Raw genomic sequence first — 26,535 nt, forward strand, 5'->3', positions numbered from 1 at the left:
AAGTCTTACAAAACATGAATACAAAATCTTAATAATATTTTATTGAGGCACATTTTACTTCTCTCATGGACTAAAATATATAGTCTTGAGCAAATATTTATGGTATATTTCTTCATCTTTTCAAATTTTTACGAAATTACTAATGAATACTTATAGACCATTGGTTCAATGTTCAATACTTATACATAAATATTTTCTATTTCTTTCATAATAAGAAAAAAAAGATGTTTTCAATTTAAAAAAAAAAAATTTCAATAATAAACAAAATATCAGAAATTGAATGTTAACATAAGTGTCTTTAATTAAAAAAGAAAAATCTTCATATACTTATATAATTTAGTTTTTTTCCACTTTAATACGTCATTATTCTTGGTACTCACTTCACTTTTCAAATTTAATAAACTTTAAAAGTTTAAAATCTTATATGATATATATTATTATTTAATAAGTAATACTTGCTTATACAAATAAAATATCCAAAATGTTATGCATCTGGGCATAAAATTTAAAATGTTTAGTTAATGAAAGTATTTTCATTGCACTCAATATTATACTCACAGAATTGTACACTTGATGTAAACTTTATATAACTTTTTTCATTTAATGTAATATATTTTGTGAATTATAAATAACAAATAATTCTTGTTTTGTTTCACAATTATTAATTGATTAAAATGCTTACAGTTACTAAAAATTTTACAGGGTTCAATAGATTGCATTAAAATGTTATTTAATAATAATATTGTAGTACACCAATTACATACTTTAAATTGTGTTCCTTATAATTTCTTTAAAAAAAATAATGAATGTATAGAAATAAACTATACAACAACCAGTGAACAATAAACATTTGTAAATGACTAAGACCCAATTCTATCTCAAAAAATGTTAATTTAAATTTAATAGTATAACTAAAAGAAAATTGTTTTTTTAATTTCATTTTAATAAACTATTAACTATTGTTTATCTTATCTAAATAATCAAATAAATATACTTATATACATTAATCTTCTTTATAGAGATATTTTTAGTTTCTGTCATTTTTTATACTTATCTTTTTTTTTTTATTTTAAATATTTTATACATGATCTCATTCTATTTTCAAAGAAAAACACAATTTATTTCTCATAAATATAATTTAATTTTAATATATTTTATGAAATAAAAATATTTAAACAATATTACTAACTACATAAACTACTGTGTCATGAAATAACCACATTGTACTTAATACTCATTTATCGATATAATATTTTCACTGCTATCTGAATTATTAATTTTAACATCTGGCCAATTTTCATCTGATTTCTGCTCACGGTAATTATATTTCATGTAATCTGGTTTTTCCTTACATATAGACATGTATGCCTCACAGATACGACCGAATTCACTGACAGTTAATTGGAATGGTCTTGTGCTTGGTTCTATTGCTGCAGCAATTAATAATTCACTAGCCAGTTGTTCTCTGACTGGTTTTGGAAACAGTGTCCTTTATAAAATAATTCAAACAAATAATTATATCCATTTTATTAACTTAAATTTAAATTACTCACTCAACACCTCTAATACAATGTTTTTGCCTGTAACTAAACACAGATCTGATAACTTTTTCAATTATGTCGAATGGCAAATTAATAATTGGTTTTTTCAGAGGTGTAAGACGTACAACACCCACATCAACATTTGGTTTTGGAATAAATGCTCTACCTTAAAATAAAATCAATATTAATTTAATAAACTTTAACAATTGTTCAGTTTCTTGGTTAACTTACAGTCAGATTTTAATTGTTAAAAAGCAATTTATATTTCTAATTTTAAAATTTCGAGCATAATACTTCATTAAATGTGTTTATCAATAATACTGAACAATTTGGTTCTATTTTTTATTTACAATAATTTGAATTTTCAATCTTAGATTAACTAAGTACTTGGTGTAATAGTTTGCTGGATAATACAAAAATGTCTTACAATAAATCTCTAATAATGCTATAGATTGTAATTCATTAAATGAAGATTCTGAACAAAGATTAATATAAGCAATAACGGTGAGTGATTAAGAAAATAATCAAAAATTCAAAAGAATAAATTATGATAAATTTAATACACGTACTCATTGTTCTTTTTTTAATATATGAGAACTATCTTGCCATTCAAATTGTTTTTTAAAAGTTTTAATTATTGTTATCACAACACGAACTATTCAATATTACATACATTTTACCTAAAACCATTATTGTTAGTAGAAAAATATGTAATGCTTAAAAATCAAGAATTGATGGCTTTTAGTTTAACACTATGAATACAATGTCAAATGATTTTAAATAAAAACATTTGTTGTTTTTATAAGAATATAAGACTAATAGTTAGAGATTTATATTGCTTAAAAATTATCATGATTAGTATGAATAAAACAATGGTAATTTTACCTGGAATATTAAATTTATGTTCAACCCTACACCAATTTTGACACATAACCGAAAGCCTACTTCTTTCTTTAGTCATAATGGGAGCTACCATTCTTTCAGCCACTTCTTTTTGAAACGTTAATGTCATTCGTACTCGACCATACCTCCATGCACTTTTCCTAAAAATATAAATATATTAGTGAAAATTAAAAATAGGAATAAAATATAGGTATTACCTTTCAGATATAGCTTTTAACCATCGTATAATAAGTGGTGTAGACACATTAAATGGCAAATTTCCAATTAGATGAATTTGTGGACATTTATCTTCCCATTCCATTTTATTATCTTCATTGAACATTTGTTCTAAATTAAAATTCATTACATCCCCAAATATTAACTCTAATGGTACTGGCGATGATTCGGCTAATAGCTGAAACACGTTATGATATAAGTTGATTTTATTATATTCTGACAAATGCTGAGTAAGATATGATATAAATTATTAAATTATAAAAGATACTTAAGTTGAGATACTAACCTCCAGGGATGGTGTAAATCGTTTATCTTTTTCAATTATTAATACTCTGGAGGGCATGTTTTGAATTATTGATCTAGTTATGTTGCCAGGACCAGGCCCAACTTCACATACTTCACAGTCCTTAACAGATCCTGCTGATCTGACAATGCGGCTAATTAATCTTGGTTCCATTAAAAAATTTTGAGAAAGCTCTTTCATAGCACGTAATTTATATAGTTTAATTAAATCCCTAATGCTAGGTAGGGGTGGCAGCCGGATAATCTGGCTTACTGACATAATGAGTTTATAATTTATTATTGTTTAACAGTTACTGCAGGTTCTTCGAAATCATCCAAAAATGTTTCCTGTTTTATTGAATAAATAGAATATCCGTAAATGCTCAACGTAATACCGCCAAGTAATAAGCCTGTATAACGAGAGTTTCTACGCATACGGTTCAACCTGGTGGCACGGATCAGATTTTGACGTTCAACAAATTTAATCTGTTGTAGTAATCTTTTATCGATTTCACCGTCTTTCGTGAAATCAACTTTGGGCATCTGATCACTATTAGCCATAGCAAGTTGAATGAATCAGCTTACTTGCTTTCTATGAAAATAATACAAAATTATTAAATTGATATTAAATTTCTTCATAATATAGTAACAAATTTATTGACCAATAATAATTAGTTAGGAACATAATACCACAAGATCGATTACATAATTTATAATAACAATCTATTATATAATACAACTCTGTTATTGGAATTATTTACTTAACTTTTTTAAAATTTAGAACCTATAGAAAGTATAAAATATGAAAAAATATTATACAGGTAAAGATGATCAATTATGCAATTTCGTAACAGTGTGCAGTAGCCACTAAAATGAAAATTTATGTACATCCTAATCACCCATTTATGTGGATGATAAAAAATGAAAAAAATCTTAAATAAATATAACGTCTTTACCTGTGCAATACTTTTGTAATCGGCGGACACTAATCTCTATTGATTATCAAATAGGTATTATTCAATATTGTAATCAATGTCCAATAAAAACGTGAATTTTATTCTATGAAAAAAACTCGAGAGCAATAATTATAGCAAGAATTATAACAATTCATGCCTATTAAGATCGACGTTTTGGTGACTATAGTTGAACATGAAACGTGCGAAGTTCGAAATTGTTAACTTATACAGTAAAATTGCACAACAGAGGCAATGCAGTAAATAAAAATATTGAACATACAAATTATAACCAATATGCCATATGGTGTGGAATCTGATAAGAGAATTTCTTCCAAAATACAAATTTGATAAGAATTAAATAAGAAAAAATAGTAATTGTAGAATTCATAAATGCCAATGTCGAAAACTAAAAATCCCTCCACTCATATTATAACCAACTTAATAATAAAAAATGTCTGGAATAATAATCCCAAATTAATTTTTTTTTATTATTAAATAACAATAATATATTTAATGCCTTATTAAAACGTACAATTAAATGTATAAAACATGTTATCTATGATCTATCCCTGCGAGTTCGACTTGGAAAATAGAAACGAGTTTTTTTAATGCTAAATCAGTTGAATTGTTTACATATATCATTATTGAATAATGACAACTGACGCTACCGGTGACGTAGGTTTAAAATTAACATAATATATTATATTAATATAGTTGTTGCCACTCAATATATTTCATAATAATACAAGTCTGTTCTCCAGGTAAAAAATTAAGCAAATAAAGTACATTAAAATAATATTCAGTAAAACATGAAATATTTTATTATAATATATTATTTATATTAACAATGTCAACATAAAAATGTTAAATGTAATAGTTTTTTTCCAATTTAATAACAATACTTACATTTTGTTATTGTTTTATGAATAAAATTATAAAAATTATTATTTTATAAATTGAAATGAGTCAATCAAGATCTAAAAGATCTAACATAAATCATTCATAATAATTTTGTTAAATTTATCTTTTGTATGCCACCTGTTACAATATCAATAGGATATTGAATAATTTACAAGATAAAGTATACACGTAATTTCAAAATCCAATTTACATTTTTAAAGCAGTTCAATTTGTGGTGGTTTTCATTGATAAGCATAGGCGAAACTACGGGTCAGGCCATGGCCTTACCTAATAAATACTGGCTGAATATCATACTACTATACCCACTTTGTAGTTAGTAGAATTTAAAATAAAAATTTAAACTTTTTATCACTTGATAAGCATAATATGTAAAATTGTAAATTGAAAATTTTCTAAATTAACAATTAAAATGATCTTTAATGAAAGTCAAAATATTATTTGTATCTAGATGAAGGCTGTTACTCTTGTTTTAGTATATTCTTCCAGACCATATAAAATGCTAGCTATTTATTGTATTTAAACATGATATGTACCTAGTTAATCATCAAACATGTAATGTATAATTATAGCTTATAAGTAGAAATATTTAATATGATAAAAGAAGGAATATTGTTAAAAAATCCACATAATTACTAAAAAAAAATAATAATTATATATTACTTATTTCTAATAATATTTACAAAATTATAAGGGTGTTTCACTACATAACCAACAATTTAGTATTTTTCAACCACTAATTCTAGAATATGATTCATGTTGGACACCAATTTTCTGGAATCATTGATGAGGCCCGCTGTTACCATGGAATTACTGTACAACTAGGTAAACAATACACATAAGAAGTGAATAAGATTAAATATATATGATATTTACAAGACAAACTTAAATAAATAACATAATATAATATGTAAATCTTGTCTAGAAAGTATAGAATAATATTGGAATATTTATAAACCATGATATAGAAAGATTTTTAATGTCTTTAAGAGATTAAAGAATATTATCAAATTATACATACATAATATTAGTTATTTAATAAATGAAATATTGAAAACATTGTTACAGTTTATTTGTTTATAGTTATGAATTTATGATATAAAATGATGTAAAACCAAAACTAAATAATAATAATAATTATTATTATTATTACCAAGTTAAGATCTAACAGAACAATATTCATTAGTAGAATAATATGGGTTCAGAGAAAACAGAGAATTTTTGAAAGATTTTTAGATACGACTGAAATGATTAACAATATTACAGTATATCAACTATCAAGTAAAATAGGGATTTGAAACCAAATGGTATTTAAATCGTTGAAATTATATGCTTATGAAATTAGATAAATTTAAATTCTTTGGTTTGTATTTAACTATTTTAAACAGTCCAACAAATATATTATACTACTTCAAAATGTATAATACATTAATATGTATAATATGTAAATTTTAAATTATTAATAACATAAACTGGGTAGCATAAATACTATTTAACATACCATAAATTAATATTGAGCTATTGGTTTTAAGTGAATCATTAAATGAATTAATTAATATGATCTGTCAATTATATCCAAAATTATACATTAAAAATGTTTCAAATATAATACTTCAACTCTTCACTATAATATAAATAAAAGACATAATACACATATGTAACATATACTTAATAATAGATTCCTAAATTTAAAAGTGAAATAAAATATATTATATTCAAGTAAACTGTATAGATGATATAGTTTAAATCAGGCACCGGCAACCCGCTGCCCTTAGAACTTTTTACTGGGGCCCTCCAAATATATTTCATAGTGTTTAAAATTTCAATTTTATGGCTTAAATTGTTATAAATAATATTTAATCATAACTATTATATAACAAACACTTTTTAATTTTCTCTACTAATGTATTTAATTAAAATTTTGTTAATAAGGACAACCGCAATATTAAACACATAATATAATTGTTGCTATCTGTAATTAATATATATTATATTTTTTAATATTTTAATTTTGTAAGCGGCTCTCTATAAAAAACTGAAACAAATTATAGCTCGAGTGATGATTTACATCATACTTCAAAATGAACTTTGATTTATTATACTTCATAAAAAAATATGAATTACTAATTTTAGATTTAAGACATTGTAAGATATATTTTACCTGTTCCACAATTAATTTAGCCAATTCTGGATTTGAATCTTTAAGTGTATGCAATTTTTTTATGACTGCATGTCTGAAAGTAGATAGATGTTAGATACAATTACATAAAAATGATAAAATAAAGTACTTAGGGTTTAGTTCAAGTTGAGGCTGAAGCACTGAAAATAACATCTCGTCATCCATTTGTTTTAATTGAGTTTTAATGAAATGTCTAGCAGCTGTCATGTCATCAACAGTGATTACACAAGGATGGCTTTCTAATTGTCCAGTAGTTTTTACTTTTTTCACTTTATTACCCAATACGGATTCAATCCAAGGTAATAAAGAATCTAATTGTAACTGACTTAAACTATCAGCTCCTATAATACAGACATTTTATGAACAATCAGTGAAATTAATATTCGTAAAAATTTTTTATAGTTTTACTCGAATAACTAATGAGAATATAACCAACCTAAGTCAACTGCTTGAGAACTTTGGCTATTAGCAGCATTAATTTCTTTTTCTACTAAAGTGAGTTTGACATTCTTGAATGTTTTTACTTGATATAAAACAATTTCATCATGTGATCCATAACAATAAATAACTTCAATGTTTTTCTTTTTTAATGCTTCTATATACGGTGAACTTTCTGCTAAAGTGCGGCTATAACAAATTATTTTGAAATTTTAAAGATAATAATTATATTATATTAATAATGTAATATTACTTAGGAGCAGATAAGAAGTAAATATCGTTTTGACCTTCTTGTCTTCTCTTCATATAATCTTCAAATGATGTTGTTTCACCAGGTTTAGTATATGAAGATTCATATCTTAAAAGACCAGCAAGCTCTTCCTGTAGAATAATAACATTTTATTGTTTTCAATTATAAAAACTTCTTATGACTATTTTTTTCATTATTTAATTTATTTAATATCTTAGTATACATTAGTATTCATTTTCTAATCAGTAATACTTTGTTTCTATTGACAATTATTGATATAACATCACAAATTTAAGATTAATTTAAATAAATAATGATACAAATATTTAAACCACAATTTTGAATATAAATATAAAATTTGACACAATAAATGTTATAGCTTTGTATAGATATATAGCTTCACTCTGATTAGCTATAAAAAATTAGACTCAAATAATAGAATACATACTCGTTCTTTGGGGTCATCACTTGTTACAACTCCTTCTTTGATAAACACACCATAATCCTGATAAAAATTCATGTATTCATCAAGATCTTTCACAGATTTATCATGTAAAAATTTAATAATTTTATTGGTCAATAATTGATTCAATTTTCTGAAAATATAATAAAAAAATTATACTGAGGTTGAATACAGATATTATATTTTATTAAGAATATGTAGTTTGTACCTAAGTAATGAAGAGTTCTGTAACATTTCTCGACTTAAATTTAATGGTATATCTTCTGAATCAATAACACCTATAAATATTAATATTAACAATTTAACTTTGTTATATTTAAGTATTGTAGTATTAAAAAATAAAAATGAATATTGCAATAGAAGAATACCTATAATATAACAATCAATAATCATTATACTATTTTCTAATGTTACCTTTTACAAAACGAAGCCATTTGGGTAATACATTTTCAGCTTCTTTTTTAATCAATATACGTCTAGTATAAAGTGAAACACCTTTAGTTGAACTATCATAAAAATCAGTCTGATCTATAATAAATAAAATCTATAATCATCTTATTTCTATCATTGCTTTTACTTATAATTAATACCTGGTGCTAGTTCTGGAAAGTATAACAATGCACGCACTTGAATTGGAGCTTCAGCAGAATAATGCAACACAAATCTTGGTCTATCATAAGTGTTTGCTACAAATTTGTAAAATTCATCGTGTTGCTCTTTGGAAATGGATTTGGGATTGAGTAACCATAATGGCTAAAAAAGTTAATAAGTTAAATAGAAAAATAAATTAACATTGAAAAATATTAAAATGTATTACTTGTATGGTATTAATTTCAGAACCATTTAACTTGATTGGAGAATTCACAAAATTGCTGTATTTGTTAATTACATTACGAACAGTTTCTTCTGAAGCATATTCGCGACAATCTTGTTTAAGATACATGACTATTTTTGTACCCCTCTCTATATTATCAGATTCTATTATTTCATATTCATTAGTTCTAAAACAAATTGTTCAGTGTAAGTAAACTTCATAATTTAACATGAAGATTTAAAAACAATACCCATCTGATTTCCATAAGTATCCAGTGGCATGAGGGTTCATAGATTTAGTGAAAACTTCTACTCTATCAGCTACCATAAAACAACTATAAAAACCAACACCAAATTGACCAATAATTGATGATAAATTTGTTGATTCACTTTGTTGAATATTTTGTAAAAATGCCTAAACAAATAAAATGAATCAATCTACCTCAAAGTCATTCTTATATTTATTATTAATTATATAAAAATATATACTTTGGAACCAGACTTAGCAATAGTACCCAAATTTGAAATCAACTCTTCCCTAGTCATTCCAATTCCTGTGTCTTGAATTGTTAATTTGCGGTTTGTCTTGTCAGTAGTTATGCTTATATCTAAACTTCCTAAGTCATGCGATTCGCCAGCTTTTAAGCTAACATAACGTAATTTTTCCAACGCATCACTAGCATTTGAAATCAATTCTCTGATAAAAACCTAAATTTTCAAAATATTTTATAAGAAAAGTTCTAACATAAAATTATTTTCTACATTGATATAAAATATCTCATACTTCTTTTTCAGAATATAACGATTTGGCAACAATATCCAACAGCATACGTGTCTCCGCTTGAAATTCCAATTTTTCTGAAAAACCCATAAAATTATTGATGGTTTAAAACTTGTCTTAAAAACTATCTATTTTATCCATTGTCTTATAAGACCATGATCATATCTAACCTGCAGTTGGATTTTTTTCATTCACACTATCATCCAAACTAGGATTAGCTGCAAAATTTCTAATGGGCACACCTATAAAAAATAATTAAATAATATTATAGGGCAATACAAAAATCTCTAATCTAAATAAAATACAGAGGTTTAAGAAATATACTAAGAAAAATTACCAATTTCCTATTTGTATCTATTCACACCCTATAGAGATCTATACATGAAAATAATACATGATGAGGCAAAAAGTTACTATTAACAGTGGTTCTACCTATACCCTAACTCACTCAAATCCACTTATTTAATATTTGGTTACAATAACCATCACTGGCAATTCTTCTCGTCACCTTAAGTACTAATGGTGCAAAGAGCTATTATATACAATCCTACATCAAAACAATAAATGTATATAAATATAAAACAAATAAAAAGAAGATGAAAGTGCCATCAATGGATGGCTTCTTCAATTAAGTTTTTCAAGTTATATTTTTTAGTTTTACATGGCTCATACTCATATTGTACAGGTATAGGTTATGTATGAATTATAAAGAAAAAATAATAATAAATAATATATATGTCATATTAGTAGTTATGTCACACAAGTAAAATGAATTTTTAGTTGGCTTACTCGATGACAATAACACATTACTCGGTCTAAAATTGTATATTTGTCCGGAGCTCCTAAAACGCCAAACATTTCTGATGAGTTGATTTCTAAACAATTTAACCGCTGCCATTGAAGACATTTTATGTTCAGTTAAACTACTTAATAAGAAAAAATATTTTGATATTAGTTACTTCATATAAGTAAATAGATACTTAATATTTTGAGCACAACGTGATTTTACAGATTTTAATCAAACACTAAATAATTAAATAACTAAATAATAATTATTATCTTTTTGACTTTAAACCGGTAAACGAGATAACCATGGTTATAGTTGTTATCAGATAAAAATGCACCGGCCACGATTATAAAGAATCGTGCTAGTGCCTAGTATCAGCAATCAACATGTCAAGAAGTTATGATTTTTTTATAATTATTTCTTCTTAAAATACGGTGACTGATCAAACAACTGCCTCTTAACAAGGTTAAGATACTTTTTCTAATATTATATATTATATCTATGGTAATAACTAATAAATAATAAGAATAAGTATTTATTATTTACCATACAACAATAATTAATAACCTAAATCAAAATACTCTATACTCATATAAAGTATTTTCCTAATTATATAGCAAAATGCATAATATGTAAAATGTATGATACACCACAATTCCTAGAACGGTCTTAGATTATTCCTAGGATACAATCACAGAACTACAAAATGAACAGGGCCTATTGTTGGTACCTATATTTTTCAAAATAACACATACACATTATTTACATTGGTGATTGATCATTCTAAAATTAGCATGGGAAAAAAACAAAAAACCGCTTATTTAAACCACGATTACTTCTAGATCTACTCCTATCACATATTAACGGAGATAAAAATGATTCTAACCATTAAAAATACATAATAACTTAATATTGTAACCACGATTTAAGATACTCTATCCTAACTATCGATACTATTTTAAATCGTGCAATTCAGTCAATAAAATGATTATTTTAACCAAGATCAATGATAAGTTAAAATAAGAATAATTGACAAATTATTGGATTTAATCATTTTTTGTTTAGATTAACACTAATATTTACTTTATCACGTAATCAAAATTTTGTTAAAATAATTTAGTTATTTAATTTTCAAGCAAGATTCAAATTATGTACCAATAATTATACATGGTTTGATAGGCCCTCTTTCTATGTCTTTTTTTTTCAAAAGTGTTTCCATTTTTAATGTTGTTTCAGTAATTTTTATTCCATATTTAATAAAAGATTTTTTTCCGTTCTCATCTCTTGTAACTTTCTATAATGAAGAAATTAGAAGTTCTAATTTAGAACACTGTGTAACAACTAGGTGACAATAGTAGGTACATGATTTATATTACAAACAGCAAATAGTTTTTTTTTTTTTAGAATTATAGACCATTTAGGCCCTTTGCTAGCCAATATTAAATTCTTCCACTCCTTTCTATCATACGCATGATTTAGGTTTCCATGCTCCTATGCCATAAGATTATAAGACGATGTATTCTTAAATTAAATATTTTTAATTAATAAACAGGCAAAATTTATAGTATAGGTCTATACTCTATAATATAGCCCATATAAAAGTATGTACACGATTTGAAATGGTTAAACAGTGAATACTCTGCAGATATTGAAGAGATGAATGTTGCCTCGTTAAAATCAAGAAGAAAAGTATCCAATATATGAATGAAATAATCATAATATAGATACGGTACAATTATAGGTACTTGAAAGTTGAAAGTTGAAATACACAATACATGGTTGTCGCACTTGAATTCCAAGTATATATTTTACGATCTTTTCAATAATGATATTGCTGATATTGTTTAATATTAACCTTTATATAGATTATAGATACCTACTACCATTGATTAAAAATATTTATAATCAATGCTACTACCTACTAAGTATGGAAAATACTCTTGCAAGGTACTATTTATTATTAAATAACAAATAAACATTATTGAATTTACAAAGGAATTTTCGCTCAATGTAACATTTAATAGTGAATAAATAATAATAAAAAACATCATTGAATCCACATTCATCGCTCATTCGCTCCCAAACACGTTCAGAATTTAAGATAGGGGTATCCATGCTTGATGAATCACATAGGATAAATATTATATTACATACCTAAATACAATAAATATTTGTATTTATTGTAAGCTTGTTTGAAAACACTATACATACTTAGAACATAGGTACTATTGTCTACACAGATTAATAAGAAGAAAATATGAGGGTAACACATTTCCCATAAGAGTACCCATAAAGGTACATAGGTAATATAATATAATATTAAATATATGATTCATATTATACTTATACATATCATAAATCATAATAATACGAGGGACGTTATACCCGCATGTGTTATATATTCGTCTTACACAGCTAGGACATAGCAAAATATTATGTTCGTACACCAATTTCATTAGTGTGTGTTAGTATTTGAGTATTTATATTAAAATGATCAATGAATTGACCTATTTTAAAATATTTATATTAATTTATTATTATCTAGAGCTTCATATAAGCTCTTATTGAAATTATTATTTTAGAGTAAGTTATGACCTTTTTGAAACCGTACATTTTAAAATAATCATAATTTACTTAAAAATAATAATATCAATAAAAATTAAAAGGCTACATTGGACCCTAAATAATAATCTTACCTTTAAATTTCATAGTAGGTCAATCCACTCTAATATCAAAAATAACAGAACCCTATTGAAAATTTGAAACTGATGAACGAACATTTTCCATATCGTCTGGATAGCAGAGACAACACATGTAAGTACGATAGGTATCCTCTTAATGTTTAGATTATGAGCGGAGCGATGAATATATTGACTTTTCGATGATGTATTTTTTTTTTTTTTTGTGAAAAAGTACACATTAAATATAGTAGATAAAATATTTGGGTTTCCAAAAATGAGGGTGGTTTGAGATATTAAATTTATTTATAATTATATCTAGTTTGTACTTTAGAGAGGTCAAGTTTAAACATTTTTCAAGTACTTATTTTAATAATCCAGAAAAACTAAGAAAAATTAGGGAAAACGGAAATTTTCACGTAAATCTAATTTTCGATAAAATTGATTTTTTTTTAATGTAATTATTGCAGAAGCTCAAAATTTTTTTTTTATATTTTAGAAGTTAAAATTTTAACGAAATTCATCAAAACCACAAAAAATTTCAAACTATATAAAGTTAAAAAATCATAATATTTTCTTTTTGTGTGTATAAGTTTTAAAAATTTTATACAAAATGCTTTATAAATAGTTCATGCATCATGCTGTTATACTGAAACTATAAAATCTAAAAAATATTTAAAGGTAATTAATTTTATAAACATTTTAAGTTCCAATTTTTACGAAATATCAAATAATTTATTTAAGCAACAAATAATAAGATAATGATTTTGTTATAATCTAAAAGTATTATCATAAAGTATTTATAATCAATGGTATTATTCATGGAAACTTAAACTTTTATATTTTTATGAATTTTACTAAACGCAATAATATATTATATAGTATTATACTATACGTCTATAGTACTCACTACTTTATACTGTACTTATTTATTAATACTATCTTTTTATAGGTACTATACTACTATATGAATCTACTTTTACTGTTTGATGGTATTTACAGAAATATGTTATTCAATTTTGTGTTATATTAGTTGATATAATTTCAAATTTGTAATAATTTTATTTACAATTTTATATATTAATCAAATGCAATACTTTCGAAAAAAATCATATCGACTTATTACAACACTAAAAGTAAAATAAATGACTTAAATACTTTAGCTACATTATAAAAATCTATCGCTAAATCGGTGATATAGGCTGATTAGAGAAAAAAGAAAATAAAAGCTGATAGATCGTTTCCGCTTATAATTATACATTTTTCATAATATATAATTATATTTTATTGAATTCAAATTAAAACACATAGAAATTAAAATAGTGACCCACTCGAAACCTCATGTACTACAGAGCAGCATTACCTATAATTTTTAATTTTTTTGATTTGTATTAAAAATAATAGTATTATAATTAAATATAATTTTGAAATGGACATTTTGTTATTATTTTTTTTTCATATATATTATATTTTAGTGTACTATACACAGTTGTTCGCCTTATTACATTTCATCATGTATGTATTATGTCTTAACGATGTATTATGTTGTATTATACACAGACCGAGTGTGGTCTATATAAATTACAAAATATTTTTTGATAAAATTATAACTTCTACATATATCAGTTATAATATATACATCATCTGAAATTTCATATTAAAGTTGGTAATTTTCAAATAAATATTTTTTCAACAGATTTTTAAAGGGCACAAGGGAAAGATAATAGGTACTAGTGGTCTAAGAAGCACTTATTAAGAAATATTCTATTTTCGTGTTTTGTGCACTCGTAAAATAGTTTTGTTACTACTTTCTAGATTGGGCGTTGAACGTGGTCCAAAAAAACCAACCAAGGCCTGAGACGGCGGCAGCAGTTCTAAATGTGTTCCAGAGGCTTCGGTGATAATTTTAGAATATTTGGTGTGCTTCCTGTCACGAAAGCATTTTAGCATTTGAAATTGACTATAAGCAAGAGAAAAAAAATCAAACACGTCATGAAAAAAGGCAAATAATTTATATTAGTATAGATAATTATAACAATAAAAATGTAGTAATAATTATTAAAATACAATTTTTGTTTGTTTTCTCAATCGAACGGAATATAATATATATTTATATAATATGTTAATGAACATTAGCCAATTAATTGCACCTATTTTCTTCTTTTATTATCATGGAAATATAATATATTATTGTATAAGATATAATATAAAGTTGTGTACTTAGCTAAATATATTATATTATTATGTGTATAAAAATATATTCAATCTTTAATGCAGTGATTACAGAAACAATTATTGTAGGAACTAGCGTAAATTATGTTTTGACAAATATTATTATGGTGTGCAACGTGATCGCGTTGTATAAAGCTCTATAATAAAACATGTAATTTTAACGTTGTTTATATAGATAACATATATATATATATATATATATAAATAATATTGTATGGTTTTTTTTTAAACATTGGAAACAAAAAATCATAATGACTTATTGAAGGGAATTAAAAACAACATTATTTTTTTCAAAAATTAATTAATTAAAAATTAAGATATTAAAATTAAAATTAAAACGTTTATGCATTCTAAAAGTGGTTCACTAGATAGAAAAACAATTAATGATGCGAGATTGGAATCAATTTATCAGGCCCTCCTAAAGCAGGCAACGGTGCTTCAACAGTTAACACGCCGTCTTTGCTAAGAGATGATTTGATCGCTTCCGGATTGGTACCTTTTGGAAGTAAGAATTCCCGGTTGTATTCCCTGTACACCGATTTTGAATCTGATTTTTCTTCATGCTTGGCATGTACCTTAACAAATAAATAATATATTATCAGACAAATATTTAAAAATAATATAATATCATTATGAATTTATTATATTTTGTCATATTTGTATAAGTTATTATAATGACACCATCATGAGTAAAATAGTATTACTTTTATAATCTTATAGTATAGTACTTCTTTTTAAGTTATATAAATATATAATAAATTAATATTATAGCCTATATATTATAAATAGATAAAATATAATTTGTTTTATAAATTAAATTATTTTATAGTCTTTTAGATTGTTTTTGCTATTTGGTTAAGTTCAGTTATGCATATTGTTACTTTTGATATTATCCTTATATAAATATGTATATAATAATAGGTATTTTTAAGTATCAAGTTTTTGATGACAATATTGAACTTTTTTACAATTTTTTTTTTTTTTAACAGAGACTGTCCAAATACTTCTTCTAGTATCCCCACGTTGCCTATTTTTTTTTTTTTGAGTTGATGCAGAAGAGACTATTATACTTAAATCTTATGGTTTTCGGCGAAGGATATTAATAGTTTGCATTTCAATTCAAAACTAGTAAAATAAGCTAGTACCTAATAGCTATATGTAAAATAAAATATCCTATTTACATTGTATATATAAAACTATTTAAGTTTAAATAGTTTAAAATTCAACGTATTGAGAGGTATTATAATACTTCTAATCGAAATAATATGTTTAAACTGTTTAAAGTATACATTTTTCGAAATCCAACCATTAAGAAGATCGAGTTAAATAAAATTGGTTCAGTGACTTTTCGTTAAAATCATTAGAGCGTAATATTACTATGCTTTTCTCATAAGTCATAGTATAGTAAATTATTTTATTATATTTGAATAATAAAATTTAATATAGATAGTAAGTAATAAGTATATTGTCTCTCGATTTATGTATATTAAAATTATTATACCTATACTGGAATAATAATTTATCTCTATATTTTTAAACTGATTTACGATAAGAAACACATTGTATAATTAATACAATTAGATATATGTAATAGTACAATTTATTTTGTCGTATAACTATTTATTATTATCTACTATATATAAAATAATATATTAACGCCTTAATATGCAATTTTTCAAACTATACTAAAAATGCAATACAAAATATAGCAACTACAGTTAATATTTATAAGTTTATAGTCAAACAGAATAATTAATAAGAAGCTTAAATTATAATTCATAGGTATTGAATATATTTATATAATTATTTTATTAAATGATTAACATAGTATTTCTAAAAAAAATAATAATTTAATAATCGAATCCCTTATTAGTTATGTCATCCTTTATGATAATAGCGGAATATTATGTTTTACAGGTTTTTTTCATAATATTATTATATTCGTGTAGGAATGTAACGGAGTGTAATTATATAGTATAGTATTTAATACATGGATGCAATGTGTAGGTAATACTTGCATCTTGCACACGAGATCATTATTGGTTCGAAGGCTTTTAACCATGTATGGAGTTTATCGGGTGTAGACAAGGTCGATTAAGGCGTGGGTCGTTTTCAAGTATGTCTGTGCCATGTGTACGTGAGTGTGTGTGTTTATTTTTTTTTTCATATAAATAAATGGGCACTCCCTTCTCTGTAGGAGAAAACTTTATAATATTATATTTAAATATAGTATAATATATACTTAAATATACATTGGAACATTATGCTAGCTATTGAAGAACTTAGAAAACGATAAATCAACATATTCGAACAGGTACCCTCGATCTGGTGTAAAAAATCAATTATTGAATTCACAAGGTTTCAAAAATACTTTTATAATATTATATTATATTATAATATTATATTAATATTATATTATATTATAATATTATATTATATAAAAAAATATGTTCTATAACAATAATTATTAGTACATAAACGTATATATAAGTAATTATGTACCTATATCGATTTTTTTCGAAGCTTCATAAAATAAAATTTTAAAAATCTGTCAAGGCCGTCAACGTACACATGACATTAAATGTGTGAAGGTCTTGACAAATCATCCGTGGCTGATTTAAACAATTATACCTACCTACGTGATTATATTGGCAGTGCGTTTTAGTACACCGCGTTTTACGCGTTACGCCATTATTGCAGGTGTATAGGTGTTATAGTGGAAATCTAAGCTAAAAGCTATTATTATACAAATTCGTTTCCGGCTTTAAAAGTTGTGGTCCATACACTACACAAGCAGCAAAGCACTTCACATGATCCTCTAAATATTTAATTTAGTTATAGTACTCCAGCCCGTACTACGGTGTATACTGTATAACAGAGAAATGATAATACTTAATACTTAGCAGTGTATAATTTTAATATAACCGGTTTCGAAATCATCTCGTTACGCATCGTGCTTGAAGTTTATATAGAACACCCGCAATGTGTATACATGTATGCGTACGTCGCATCCGGTGCGATTGTTTTATATTTATGTCGTACACTCATACCTATCTTGAAATCTTGTTCGTTGTATGATTTGACGGTAATAGTGATAATATCATATTATTTTTTAAAACATTATAGTTAACTGTGTGCCGCAGAACACAATCACGTGAATTTTATTATTGACACATACCAATAGTTTGTTGTCGACTGTTTTGACGACGATTTCCTCGGGTTCGTATTGACTGACGTCGAATCTGAGTTTCAACATTTTGTTGTCGCCATCCTCTTGAATCAACGGCGAATTGATGCTTTCAACCCAACCGCTAGGCGCAGCCCCAGTTAGTCGGCTAGCTGGCAAATCGCTGTGGTTCGACGAGATTGTGTTCTGAGAGCTGGAAATAATCAAAACAATTTAAATTAAAAAAAAAGAAAAAACCAAAACAAATTCAAATAATTTTAAAACCACATGCGTACAAAATAATAATAATAAACAAAATGCTTAAGTGTCATAAATGTACAACGTGCGTAAGATATTTTTTAGAGACTTATTAAGTGCGATAATTATTCTTAATAAGATATTAACTATGTAGACATTCCTGACAAAACAATTCAAGTTTTTGAACTATATTTATTATTAGATATGAAATCAGAAAAAATACTTGTATATAAAAACAAATTATGGCTCGACTAAAATCCTTGTGAAATAAAACGGCTTGTACATAACCATTAATCATGATTCATGAATCATGACAAATATTTTATACTCAACGTATTTTGTACTATTATGCGTTCCTATATGATTTGGTTATATATTTTCTTATTCTCTTGTGTAATTAATTAACTTAGTACTATAACATTAATTCATCGTTGTTTTTATACCAGGATCAATACTTCAATAGTACATTTTTTCCAAGCTATTCGAGGTATTGCAATTTTGAAATTTTCATAAACTACCCTTGCTATTATACAATATACATTTTATACATAATAAGATTATCATTGCAGTTTTACAGTTTAAATCAACAAATATTTCTTTGAAATTAACAGAACATTGAGTTTATACAAATCAATGAATACAAGTAATAACAATTCTGATTAGGTACAGAACTATGGCATACTGATTACTGAATTAAGACTTTTAATTTTCTGTACATAATTTTAAATGTCAATAAAGTAATTCTAGTTCAAACAAGCGGTAATAATGATCCTTCTAGTTTTTACATTTAAATAAAATTATTTTGAACAATTTTTGTTTAATGCCCATTGACGAACCTATATGTATTTATATATAATATATAATATATTAAATAGCCTATTATTTGAGAGCAACTGTAGGTTGGAATGAAATTTACTCTTTCTCGATCAGTTGCTATTCAACTGTTAATTTAAATATGCCCACTCAAAATATTTTTATTTTTTATTTTTCAATTTGGTGTTACGGATGAACTACGAGGTCAAATAATTGTATATTTATACGACTTCTTTTATACTTACTATAATACCAACGAATCTATATGCTAGAAGCAATAAATAAACTTAGAAAAAACGGAAAAGTGACCTTTTAGAAGGTGATAAAAACCTTTGCGTAAGAAAAATGAGGGTATAATAACATAGATAGTATATTTTAGCTCGTAAAAATAGCATACATATTAAATATTTATAGGATGTTTTAAATTAATTAACGATAACAATTAAATATATAAATGGATGTGAAATAAAAAAAATTATTGAAAAATAAATGAAAAATTACAACGTAATAAAATATAATGATGCTAAAATATATTGTAATAAGATACAACAATTTTATTTCATTACACAGATTATATTTAAATTATAAAACAGAAATGTGTACTAATGTAATTTGAATAGGTTGAACTTGTAAGTATATTTTATGTAAAACATATGTTTTGAGTGTAGGTATGAGTTGTGAAGTGGAATGTAAATTAGAGTTAATATTATGTTATATTGTTAAAAAAAAAAAAAATTACCTTGAAAAACAACATCTAACCAATATGCCTAAACATCCTATAAACAAACAGTGCAAAAAATACAATGCAGTTAAAAATGTAAACATATACCTAATGAATTTGATTAATGAAGTAGGTATTTAAATGTCATTTTAACGTGTGTATTGTACTTTTTTTTTAAATACATACTTTTTTAAAGCCATGGCAATGTATGACGCGTATTTCATATATCTAAGCTATTATGATTTTCTAATTGGGTCGTGGTTTAGAAACAACTTAAATATCACGCAAAGGTGTAGTAAATAATTAAACCCAAAAGAATTTTTATAGTCATTATTTTGAGAAACGCACAATAGACAACTGGCTAACAAAAAGAAAAAAAACAAAATAACATTTGACATTTATAAAATCCACACCGTTCCACAGTGATCACTACATAGTTCTATTTTTAGGTAAATGTGTACGCTAGAGAACATTTTTGTTCTTATTATATTAAATATACGTATAAGGTTGTCGTATTAAAAAACCCCAATGTTTTAAAAACGTTTTGAATATTTTTATTTGACAGGTTTTTAATTATTAAAAACCGTGTTAAAATAAAGAAAACATTAAATTCAATATCCCCCGGGGCTCTTACAATACACGCCATATTACGGTACAATAATTATATCGTGTTATTTTTGCAACAATCCTCAGCATGAATGTTGGATAATATGGAAATTAATTTAAAAGAAAATTCCGATACGATTCTGACGACGGATATTTGAAACTTAACACGCCATATTATTATGTATATATTATAATACGTGCATAATATGATATTATACGTTGCTATCGCATAGGCGCGGTTCCGTGACCACGATGCAATAAACTATAATATTAACATTGTAGACCTAAATAATATTATTTTGCAGTGTGGTAGTAAGTTAATAATATTACAGTATATAAGCATATTTTCTACGACGCTGCTGCCATCGCCGACATCGTCAAAGTATTATGATTTCTACTAATTCCTATAATAGCCTGCACCGACTTGGACTCGTATATTATTTATATACATACAATTAAAATAAAATATGCAATATGTGATAGTACACATATTGGACGAAATAAATCTTATTCGAGTCAACTATACAGAAAATCTATTCATTTTACTCATACTATACTTATATCAGTCATATCATACTAAGATTATAATACTAGCTAGGTATATTGGCGAAAAAATGTTGTAACTAAATTCGAACTCTCCTGTCGTTTAAAAAAAAAATATTCTGAATAGAGATTAGAGATGAAAAAATAAGCTATCATTATAACTTACGAATGAGATTAGGCAAAAACATTTTAAATACTTAAGAACTAACAAAAAAGTGGTAGATATATAAAGATTTTGTATTTGACAAACTCCAAATCTAGTTGAAATTGATACTTATAAAAATTTCACCGCGTGTGAGTGCTGTATAAGCTAAACGTGAGTCAGAAATAGCGAGCTTAGGCTATATAGATTTATATAGTGCCATTTCAACTATAACCGCAGTGCGCGTTACCGTTTGCGGGGAATATTAATAATATATACATCAATGAAATACGGAGTCAAACTGCAATAATTATTACCAATTGTGCTATGGTGCAATAATATAACGTGATTCCCATCACGACCTCCCATTGTTGTAAGCAAAGCCGTGCAGAACGAACGCAATCAATGTCAACCCGCAGATGATTCACTAAACGTTTTGTATAAACGAACACTCTTCTCCACACCATAACTTTATAATAACGATATAATATTGTTACCCACTAAGTTTTTTTCGAAGAACCATATAATATATACCTATGTAAGCTGATGCCTATATTATAAAAGGTATATCAAGGTGGCATACGCAGGTGGTTTTTTCGTTCCCATACGAATACCTACTTACGACGATCGTATTTTAAATTTCCAACTGATATTAAGATAGGTAAACATCACACTATATATATATATGTGCACACGACTACACGAGTTGAGACAGTCATCGTTGCATGTTCATATAAGTATCTGAGTGATAAGTGTATTTCAACCTACATACTATTATTATAATTTTAAGCATTAACACGATCATAAAATTAAATTTAACCATAAGCTATAACTGTACGTATTATATAGGTGTACCACGCAATATAATTTAATACATGTTTATAACTATACCTATATAAGTACTACTTTATCAGTGTAGTTGTAAGCTATTTGAACAAAATTGCAAAATTATTCAAGTTTAGGAGAAATTGTATTCAACGTACTCTAAAAACGTTTTTGAAATTTGAAGTATTTATATAATCAATTATGTAAATTTGTTTTAAATACTCGAATTAATGTTTTTTTTGTATACATTTACATTATTAAAAAAAATATTTTAAGTAATGAAGTACCTATTGATATTCACTAATTCCGATTTCAAAGCAATGTAATAATATTAATACTACTTAACTATATATTTTAACTAATAGACAATATTATAACATTATACAGTTATTATTTCACAGTTCATCAAATATTTAAATAATATTGAAAATAGTAAAATATTTGAAATAAAAATATAGATAGGTAATACTTTATGATTACATACAATATTCTTTTATATTGATTACTAGTGCTTTTAATAAATAGCTAAATATGCAAATTAAAATAGACAGTTTATTAAAAAAAATTGTGTTTTATATAAATACTATGAATTATGATTTAAACATTCTAAACCCTTTAAGGTGCTGTAAAAACAAATGCATAATTGCATGCCAATTTCAAAAATGATTATATTATTGTACTTACAAGGACTTTTCTTCCACGTGTGATGTCCTTTTTATAATATCGTACGACAAAAAAAATACAACAATTTATTAGATAAAAATATAATAGGTAGACAATTTTTTATTGGAAATACCGTTTTGATATCAATTAATGTATGTAATACAATAATCATACAGATATCAAAATCAGAAATACCAACGACAGATTTGATGACAAATCATATTATATTATAGGAACTTGCTCGAAAATACGAATAAAACAAAATAACAGATACCTACAGTTGGATAGATAGTATTTCATATTATAATATTATACTAACTTGGACGTGGTCTTGAAGAAGTTCGACTCTTTGTTCATGAGTTCGGAACGAAACTTGGTCATCTCGTCTTCCATTTTTCGCATTTCAGCGTCAAAACGCTCGCGGATGTTGCTGAATTCAGAGTCGATCACACTGAAGTCGCCCAACTTGATAGGGATGTCTCGCTTGACGCCAGTGTTGTGTGCCATTTATATTTTAGCGTGTGCAAAGAAAATAATCGATAACGGAACGGACGAGAGTTTGAAGGGGTAAAAATGCGACGGTAATAATATAAGATATTATATAATATCTAATATGATATAATAGGTAGGTGGTTTGTATGGCGAATTATATTCCGCTAAAAATCGACTGTTGTATGGACACGCGCCGAACACACTCAGGGTATGACTGACGCCAGCGGACCCGCGTTCGGTCTATATGAGTGGAAAATCGAACACCCACCATTTTCACGCGGATGCTGGTCGAGCGCGCACGCGCACGCAGTGTAGGCGACGAGAATAACTAAATGTGTATATAGGTATATTGTATTATAATATACGTGTAACCAAACGTTTATTACATATTATTACATTAGATGTTCCCTTTCCTTTATTTTGTCGTTTAGCTTCAATACCATTATTATTATTATTATTATTATTATTATTATTATTTTGTGTGTCTGTGTATTTGTACTCACGAAACCGCCGGTAAAAACGCGTGCGCGCTTCGTCTCGGCGGCGCGTGGGTGTTGGACGATTCGAGAAAAAAGTTCTAGAAATTTCCAAAACAATTATTTATACAATTTATGACTATTGACTATAGAGTAAATAAGTATATACTTACTAATGTTATATATATTTTTATTTTATTCAACCGTTCGATAACAATACGAATATACGATATATACTGCCGCCGTATATATGGTGTGGAACACCATATATATATATATATATATGTATGTATACCGGGCGTTACCATGGTGCACAAAATTATTGTACAAGAACTCTTGTAACCATAACACAGAAAATTTCCGATTGAAATTTAATATTAGTATGGGCTCAAGGATTATGTTTTAAAGATTTAAAATCCACGTTGTTGATATACAATATATTGATAGCAGATTACGAATTTCAATATTTGTCGAGTTCGAAGATATAAACTGCAAACATGAGATAGAATCATACGGTCACATAAATATCTTTAGTTTCCTGACAAAAATAAATTTATTTATTTATCAATTTCGAAATTTGCATTCATGAATAGATTATACAAAATAAGATTATATCGTACATTTTAGATTCTGATGAATGTATTAGTTTTATCATGATGTGTTTTTTTTATGTCTATTAAAATTAGGTATTCTATAAGAAATGGATGAGGTTTTGAAGATTAACCTTTTTTAAAATAGGAATATATTAAAAATTGATACAAAATCCGTATTGGGTTACTTTTAATTTTTATTCTAAAGTTATTATTATCTCAAAATCTTTTTAGCAGTTATTTGAATTAGAAAAGCTCAGTTCCTTTTTTCATATGTTGTTGTCTGAATTACATACCTACATAGTTATTTATCTAAAATTATTGTATGACGTCACATTTGTTTAATCTATTTTTACCTTACATTCATCATATTGAAATAAATTGCAAATAATTTTATCTATAATTACTATTTTACATAATTCCTTTGGCAAAAAATTATAAACTTTACATCATATTATTTACTTAAGTATAATTATTATTAAAGATTGATTTGATAAAAAAATTTAATAATATGTATATTGTACTTTGAATTTATACATAGATGATAAATTGTATAGAAGTATATTTATTAGTTTATTACATATGTATAAAAACAGTTTACTAATATTATATTAAATATTTCATAATTATTTTAAAAATTACATTTTTTTTTTGTCTACGATACTTTGTTGTATGAAAATTTCACTAGCTTCAGTGTAATATTATAGCTGTGTTAGGTACATAGCTTTAATACTGTATAGGTGTATTCTATTTAATATAATAGCAGAGAAACTTACATCATAAAACTGTTTTAGGAAATTTGGTTTTTAAATTGAAATAAAATCATATGATAATTACTAATTAGAATGTATATGAGTAATTTAATGTTGACTGAAAAAGGGTAACAATTTATAAATAAATTGAATTAAATTAGTAAAAATATTTTAAAACAGGTACTTACATTAATTTCTAACCAAAAATATTTTATTTAGTAATAATAGGTTTATCTTATATTTTTATTCGATTGAAACCATTATTTGGACCTAAATTTTGGCACAGTTTAAAATTAAATGTATCGTTAAGTGCACACTGCACATATTAATATATTAGTTCAAGGCTGTGTCTGTTAACATTAGCCACTAGCCACTAAATTAAGGTTAAATTTTATTATTTTAACGGAACAAGTATTTTTTTGTTTTTATTATTAATTGTACAGATATATCTTAATAAAGGTAAGCACTAAGCACATACCCAATTTAAATTTATTTAAATTGAATGTATTAATAGTCAGCTTATTTTGCTAATTCATGTTGGCACATCACACAAAGCTTTCACCCGGAAGTCATAATGCATAGCTAGCTGTTCACTAAATGCAAAATCAACTAGTGCTTAAAGAACTCTGCAATTTAAGTATAAATTCAAGTTAATTGAGATATATTAACTCTGAAATGTCCAAAGACCGCAATACGTCCAATTTTTAGTAATCAAAATAATGAAACATGTGAATATAACTTCTTTAGTACACAATGCTAGCTGGTGGAGTGTTACGTCATGATGGGGGTTTGAAATAATCAACTATTTCGTATAGTAACAAACTATGCCAATAAACTATAAATACTTAAAACATAATATTATATTCACCTATATAATATAACATATAGGTAATCCTAATATTTAATATTTTAATACATGTATTATGTAAAATAACTATATCATTAATTTTTTTGAAACAACCCTCATTTGATATCTGTATTTCTTATACAATAGACAATATTCACTATACACATACAAATTACAGTGTATGTACTTTTATTTGTATAAATA

At 25.5% G+C, this 26,535-nt stretch overlaps 4 protein-coding genes across 5 annotated transcripts; all 4 read right to left on the reverse strand.

The window, feature by feature from the left end:
* Positions 1 to 1,117: 1,117 nt before the first annotated feature.
* On the reverse strand, positions 1,118 to 3,222 carry LOC114130145 (mitochondrial dimethyladenosine transferase 1). Its single transcript, XM_027995050.2, has 5 exons — positions 2,947 to 3,222; positions 2,642 to 2,838; positions 2,427 to 2,584; positions 1,554 to 1,707; positions 1,118 to 1,489 (listed from the first exon to the last, which is right to left on the reverse strand). Exons 1-5 carry the CDS (start codon positions 3,220 to 3,222, stop codon positions 1,228 to 1,230), a joined length of 1,047 nt encoding a protein of 348 aa, XP_027850851.1. The 3' UTR covers positions 1,118 to 1,227.
* A 17-nt stretch (positions 3,223 to 3,239) lies between these two features.
* Positions 3,240 to 3,503, reverse strand: LOC114130146 (cytochrome c oxidase assembly factor 3, mitochondrial). Its single transcript, XM_027995052.2, has one exon. It carries the CDS (start codon positions 3,501 to 3,503, stop codon positions 3,240 to 3,242), a length of 264 nt encoding a protein of 87 aa, XP_027850853.2.
* Positions 3,504 to 5,448: 1,945 nt separating this feature from the next.
* On the reverse strand, positions 5,449 to 10,783 carry LOC114130147 (heat shock protein 75 kDa, mitochondrial). Its single transcript, XM_027995053.2, has 15 exons — positions 10,530 to 10,783; positions 9,911 to 9,982; positions 9,744 to 9,817; positions 9,449 to 9,667; positions 9,211 to 9,374; positions 8,964 to 9,147; positions 8,737 to 8,899; positions 8,561 to 8,674; positions 8,355 to 8,424; positions 8,132 to 8,279; positions 7,687 to 7,814; positions 7,432 to 7,622; positions 7,105 to 7,336; positions 6,978 to 7,050; positions 5,449 to 5,637 (listed from the first exon to the last, which is right to left on the reverse strand). The coding sequence occupies exons 1-15, from the start codon at positions 10,645 to 10,647 to the stop codon at positions 5,536 to 5,538; spliced, it is 2,052 nt and encodes a 683-aa protein (XP_027850854.1). The 5' UTR covers positions 10,648 to 10,783; the 3' UTR covers positions 5,449 to 5,535.
* Positions 10,784 to 15,200: 4,417 nt separating this feature from the next.
* On the reverse strand, positions 15,201 to 23,904 carry LOC114130139 (alpha-crystallin B chain). Of its 2 annotated transcripts, XM_027995044.2 has the most exons (4): positions 23,494 to 23,904; positions 23,196 to 23,222; positions 18,616 to 18,817; positions 15,201 to 16,012 (listed from the first exon to the last, which is right to left on the reverse strand). In XM_027995044.2, exons 1-4 carry the CDS (start codon positions 23,679 to 23,681, stop codon positions 15,818 to 15,820), a joined length of 612 nt encoding a protein of 203 aa, XP_027850845.1. In that variant the 5' UTR covers positions 23,682 to 23,904; the 3' UTR covers positions 15,201 to 15,817. The 2 variants fall into 2 exon arrangements, with proteins under 2 accessions (XP_027850845.1, XP_027850846.1); XM_027995045.2 differs by lacking the exon at positions 23,196 to 23,222 and having other exon boundaries at positions 23,494 to 23,899.
* Positions 23,905 to 26,535: the final 2,631 nt, after the last annotated feature.

Source organism: Aphis gossypii, chromosome 1, assembly GCF_020184175.1.
Source record: "Aphis gossypii isolate Hap1 chromosome 1, ASM2018417v2, whole genome shotgun sequence".
Lineage (NCBI taxonomy): Eukaryota > Metazoa > Arthropoda > Insecta > Hemiptera > Aphididae > Aphis > Aphis gossypii.